This window comes from Pinus tabuliformis, chromosome 2_1 (genome assembly GCF_031772625.1).
Source record: "Pinus tabuliformis cultivar Carrire ecotype Pingquan chromosome 2_1, CPIR1, whole genome shotgun sequence".
Taxonomy (NCBI): domain Eukaryota; kingdom Viridiplantae; phylum Streptophyta; class Pinopsida; order Pinales; family Pinaceae; genus Pinus; species Pinus tabuliformis.
The window spans coordinates 817211512-817217804 of NC_142299.1; the positions used below are offsets into that span (position 1 = coordinate 817211512).

The 6293-nt window shown below is 34.1% G+C and overlaps 1 protein-coding gene across 1 annotated transcript; it reads right to left on the reverse strand.

The window, feature by feature from the left end:
- Positions 1-1784: 1784 nt before the first annotated feature.
- LOC149203135 (protein TIFY 10b-like) lies at positions 1785-3513 on the reverse strand. Its single transcript, XM_089400123.1, has 6 exons — positions 3384-3513; positions 2974-3229; positions 2764-2860; positions 2471-2625; positions 2272-2331; positions 1785-2114 (listed from the first exon to the last, which is right to left on the reverse strand). The coding sequence occupies exons 1-6, from the start codon at positions 3511-3513 to the stop codon at positions 2003-2005; spliced, it is 810 nt and encodes a 269-aa protein (XP_089256249.1). The 3' UTR covers positions 1785-2002.
- Between the last annotated feature and the right edge of the window lie 2780 nt (positions 3514-6293).

Below are 6293 nucleotides of genomic sequence, written 5' to 3' on the forward strand. Positions count from 1 at the left end.
TGGTTCTTCTGAACATCATTCATCCTCTATTGTCTTTTTGAGCTCAGCAATTTTCTTAGTCATCTCCACCATCAATAATTTTTTTTCGAACACTTCTATTGACAATCTATCCAAATGTTGGTGCTTAGGGAATTTCCTTCACCATATATCCATTCTTCTAGCTTCCAATATCTCTGTCATCCTCCTCCATGTTTTTCGCTCTAATAATAAACCTGTTGAGAATTTAGCCAACTTAGCATGCTCACAAAATAACCTTCATCTTTCTAGACCCAAGTCAACCATCTCCTCCTCCCCCTTAGTCTCCCTGTGCAACTCCATGGTTCTTTCAAACCTCTTCACCTAGGCTCCTCTAGACACTTCTGACCCCCCAATTGATGTGCCCCTCCCAAAGACCTTGCAACACCGATTGGTGTGTCTACTACATTATGATTAACATTGGTTTCTTTGTGTCTTACAACACTCTCATCATTTTCTAATGAATTCTCTTTCAACACTTATATACTTTCTGCAAGCTTACCACAACCTAGTTACTCAAATGTTTTTTGTTATACTTTATATTCTAATGATTTTGGTCATACTCTTATCTATTACAATATGTATGTAATTTTTTGGATTTATAGTATACATTTCAGCCACTAGTTTGGTTTCCCTATGTTGTATGGGATTAAAAATAGAATCTACTTGATTTTAAAAGAAAAGAAAAAAATAAATCAATGAGTTTGTTTAACTTCATTTTATTTAATAATATATACTTGGATTTCGTTAATATTGCATAATTATAAAAGAATTGAAAAGATAAGTAATATTGCATAATTATAAAAGAATTGAAAAGATAAGTAATATTGCATAATTATAAAAAAATTGAAAGGATAATCGGACTTGTACGTTAATGTTACATAATTATAAACCAAACTAAAATATGTACTTGGATTTCCTTAATATTGCATAATGGAAAAGGAAATGAAAAGTAGGTAGACATAAAGTTAATGTTGCATTATAAACAAAATTAAAACGTGGATAGAGTTGTAGTTGATGACAACTTTACCTTGGTAAAGAAATCACCACATTAATCTATATTACATAACAAATTTCGTTAGATTCCCATGGAATTTATAATTTATAAGAGTAAGGTACGTGAAATCTATTTCTATGCTTAACAATGTTATTGTGTTGCAACTTATAATATGGAATTTGATATTTATTTTATTGATATATGAAGCTCATAAACATAGCATTGGGCTTTGCCTACGATAACCCTATTTTATTGAAAAATAAGTACTTGGATTTCCTTAATAGTGCATAATTATAAACGAATTGAAAAAGTAGGTGGACTTATATGTTAATAAAGTATAATTATAAACCAAATAAAAATGTGGGCGCAGTTGTAGTTGATGACAACTTTCCATTATTAAAAATCACCAAATCAATCTATTTTACATAACAAATTTCGTTATTGAGATTTTCATGAAATTTATATATTTAAAAAATAATTAAATATTAGTAGATTTGTAATGGACTTGTTCTAACTTGCAATATTATCGTCAAAATTAAATTGAAATTTTGTTATATCTATCAATATTACCAACTTTCTCCTCTTTACGTGACCTATAAGATCCCTGTCAATAAAGAGATACCCTTTATATTTTTATTTTGTATAAAATTATGAATAATCTTCTTACAATAAATGAATGAATACCTATCTAATCATTGATGTTACGATGGTAATCGTACCATCTACAATAAAAGTTTAATAAAAATAAATATTTATGATATTGGCTGTGCAGAACGAATGGTGCTAAATAAAGAAATTTCTCAGCAGCTTCAGGCTAACAACCCCAACGATTTGAGAGTGGAGGCGGTGCTTGCTTCTGCTCACGGTGGTACTCGAGAGAAAACGCGTTCGGTCGCTCAAATTAATGTCGATGGAAACAATTTGGTTAAAAGATTAGAAAATGCGGTGTGATGCCATTAATGGTCAACACCATCCACCGACATCTGAAGATCATTGTGATGAGCAAGCCAACGAGAGGATGACCTGGTCGTCTGAATCTTTCCTGGCTTTCCGAGGCAATGTCGCTGGCTTCATCGTGGTGTAAGGAGACAATCTGTTAATTCTGTACCAAAAAAATTTCATCCTTTTAATACACATTTGCCTACTCAGTCATCTAAATTTACACTAAATATAATTATCGTAATTGATTTAAATGCTGGATTTGCTATTCAATTTTCTGAATATACATAATTTTTAAAAATCATATAGAGTTTATTTACCTCTCCTTTAGCTTTTGGAGGAAACGTTGCACAGATAGTTTCGGGACAATTTGCAGGCCTGCGCGCGAGAAAAAGTTAATAACAATGTTAAAAGACAATTTTCAATCTTGAAAACCTTTCTTTATAGCTTTTCACATTCTGTGGAATAGTATGAACCACATTTGTCAATATAAAATATTTTACGATCCGCTTCTTATCTACGGGAAGTCTTTCAGGCTGATCTTCGTTGTCAGCGTTCGATGCAGGCTTATGATGCAGCGGTTTCAAGATCTGTTGGATTTTGCTGATATCAATCTGAGGTGTTCTTGTCTTGCTCGAGCTTATAGAGCCGGCAAGCCTAATAATGGCTTCAGCCTGCAACAAAAATGACGAAATAAGCCTGCGAATAAATTAAAGAACGCCAAGAGGACTAAAGATGCAAACGTTTAGTCAAAAATATATGCGAAATTTGTTGCGAATGTATTAAATTTGTTGCTCAGATGAAAATAATACCTTGTCAGCCGGCACGTTGTAAACATTCACCATTCCGTTATAAAAAATAACAAATTGACCTGTGGACTGCTGCTCGGGGGTTTTTGCTGGAACTGATCTGTTGCAAATAGTGCGCAAAACACAAAGTTAGCTTTATCATACATTTAAGGTCGCTCAGCTATCAAGAATTAGCAAATATATCAAATTACAAATGTCTGGACATGAAAATACCTCGAAACCGGATCAGTTTGGCTGATTGCAAAAGGCCTGGTAGTATTTCTCTCTGTAACTCTGTTGCTTGAACCGAAACCGGTGCATACGGTAAATAATTCCATCATTACCGCGTGACTGGATGCCTCAGAGCGTCCACTAAAGCCCTTGGCCCGATGATTGACATGAGCCAAATCGCCTTGTTTGTCCTCTGAAAGTGCGATTGACGAAAGCACCTTTTGCATCATCTGTGGTTTTATCCGTGACATATCTTGCACTGTTGCATTCATAAAAAATGCATACAACATGAGCCAAAACATTCTTCCAAAACAAGAACAGAAGACAAATTTAAGGAAAACTGCATATTTCACCAGTCGATCTAAAAGTAAAATTGCTAGACAAATTCAAGGCGTTTGGAAAAGAAAGCATACATCTCGGCTTGGCTAGCTGCTTTCCAGGGCCGAATTCCAAACTAGTAGTGCAATTTACGGTTGGTCCACTTGATTCAGAGGCGTTCTGAACGCGTACAAACTCGAAAGCTACAGATGCACTTGGCGACATAGCGGGCAAACGGAATTGTTCCTATAAATCACCAAAATTTCCGCTGCAACTTACTTTTTCTCAAAGCTCTGATACTGCTAGATCAATCAAAGCGCTGAATACATCTGGATTATTCTCCGGTTTATAAGATGATAAATAATTGGCGGGCGGTGATTAGGAAAAGGTGTATATTTCGCATGTGCTCATCACCATTAGCAAGCTAAATAAAAGGGTATTTCGCACGTGTTCATGTTGTAGAGTCTGGTTAAAAAAAACCACATACATTTCGAAATCTGGAACGTTTCCGTAAATACCAAGTCCATCGGGTTTCAGCGGCGTGCTAAATGTGCCCATCAACGTGGCGGATGAACTGGTTGTGACGGGAAATGAACAGGCGGTGATTGGAAAAGAAGGGTCTGGTAGTATCAGGCCTGGAATTTCAAATTTTTTTTGCCTGTCAAATTAAAATTTGACGACGTTTTTGTATTTTTTTTACCCTTCATTTTACGTTTTAACTAAATATGTGAGTGTCATGGAAAACTCTATTTTAACAATTTTTGTAAATTGATTCCACAAAAAATAAGTCATGAAATGGAGGCTGATAATGACGGCTGATAATCACTGTTATTTATAATGATTCTTGTTAGATTGAAATTGCAGATTTGTACTCTATCAGATTTATAACTCAGATTTATAAAAATTTTGCAAAAAACTTACAATCCATGGATTATAAATAAATAGTGAATATAAATAAATAATCTAGAGAAAATACAGAAAAGTTGTGTAATAATAAACAATGATTATATTTCATTAAAAGTCAAACTTTCTGGAGAAACTACAAAATCTTTTATCAATAGGAATATCTCAATACATAGATCCTCTATTAAACATAAACTAGAAGAATTTAAAGCTCAAGAATCCTTCTTGACTTTGTATCTATCCATATCTCATATACTGCATGCCAATCAACATTAGATGATTCAGGTCCATTCAAAGATACTCTCATTAGAGCATCTAATGTATCCAACCCAAGCCTCGATTTTCTAATGTCCTTGATGATGTTTTGCTTAGAAAATCCCCTTTCACAATCCACTGTACTTGCAGGAATAGTGAGGACAGCTTGCCATAATTTCATCATATTAGGATAGGTTTTGTGCCATTGTTTTGTGTTACGAAAGACTTTCCATGCTTCTTTCATAGAAAACCCCTCACAAGCCAGATTTAATGAATCAACAAAAGGGTGCAACTCTCTTTTACAAGCCTTAACATCAAATAGAGCTACAAATCCAACATCACTGGATACCGTATGTTGCAAATGTTGAAAAAGCTTTAACAACCAACGCTCTGAATTTTTCTCACGACTACGACGCTCTTCTGAATAATAACAAGGGCTGAACAATTTCGCTGCATTAAAAAGATGAAGGTCTGGAAATCTTTCATTCAAAGAGTCTATCAGAGTCTCTATATAACCTTCAGTGAGTTGCTGACAACTCTCTTGTGTACCTTCAATACAAGGTTTCATAGATTGTTTCCTTGCTTCATTGGATTCAATATCCATGGCTGAGATAGAGATGTATTGTAACTCATGTCTATCTACAACTTTCCCTTCATCTTTAATATCAATATATCCATTTTGAGAATCATTTAAAAACTTTGAAAGATAAGTTGTGCCTTCTGCAAATGTCTCTTTTCTTAAAAACCATCTAGATAATGTGCTTATAGTTACTTCAAGAGCCAACCCAATAGTTGTAATGTCTACATTTTCTTCTTGAAAAGTCACATTCAACTTGTTCAATTCCCCTAGCACATCAGCAAGCATATGTAAACAAAACTGGACAGAATATATTCTTGTCTTATCATACCAAGATGAAGTTTTTTTTTCATTTTTCCACAAAGTTAAAATTGCTGGCATAAGCTTCACAAGCCTTATAATAACTTCCCCCCTGGATAACCATCTCACTGAATGTATTTGTAGAACATCAAGAACATCAATTTGCATGACTCTAAGCAAATCATTAAGTTCGTTATTTCTCTTTGGAGAGTTTTGAACCCATGAATACACTTTGTTTGCAATTTTTTCAACAAATAATAACTCAGGGAATTTCTTAGAAGCATCTGCTGCTGCTAAAGACTCACGATGAGCCACACAATGAACTGTAATAAGGTTTGGATTGTTCTTTTTCAAAAATGAAACAAAGCCATTTTCATGTCCAATCATTGCTGAAGCTCCATCTGTAGAAACAGCTATCAAATCTTTATATTGAAGGCCTCTGACATCTATTAATTGATTGACACTATCATATATTGTTTTTCCTTTTCCATCTACTACATCTTTGAGCTTCATAAACTGCGAGATAGGTGGCCCGAGACCCTTTGAGTCTAAATATGTTGCATAAATAACAAGGTGTTGCTCTAAGGTTCGATCAGTGCTTTCATCAACCATCAATGAGAAGAAAGGACTTTCCAACATATTTTTTATCTGAATTTGTTCAAGATGTTTTGATATGCAATATATAAAATCATTTGCAGACTTACGATTAGTGTATGAAGAGTACTCTTGAGACTTTGGCATATTTGGAGTTTTTGCATCCATTAGAAATTTGCAAAGCTTCTCATACTTTGATAGAGATAAATCTTCTTGACAAGTGAAATATGATATTTTCATTGTAGAAATCACTCTTTCTTTATTGGCATCTCTCATCTGTGTAATATGATCTGGAATTGGTTTCATCTTTCCCTCTAATGCATTAATCCATCTTTCCTTAGCATCTTTATGCGCCCGTGATTTTTCATGAGTAACA

Coding starts and splice junctions, on each gene's coding strand:
- LOC149203135 (XM_089400123.1), bottom strand. CDS start 3,513: ATGTCGCCAAGTGCATCTGTAGCTTTCGAGTTTGTACGCGTTCAGAAC. Junction 2,626..2,763: donor ACAACGTGCCGGCTGACAAG/GTATTATTTTCA, acceptor TTTTTGTTGCAG/GCTGAAGCCATTATTAGGCT. Junction 2,332..2,470: donor CAGCCTGAAAGACTTCCCGT/AGATAAGAAGCG, acceptor TTTCTCGCGCGC/AGGCCTGCAAATTGTCCCGA.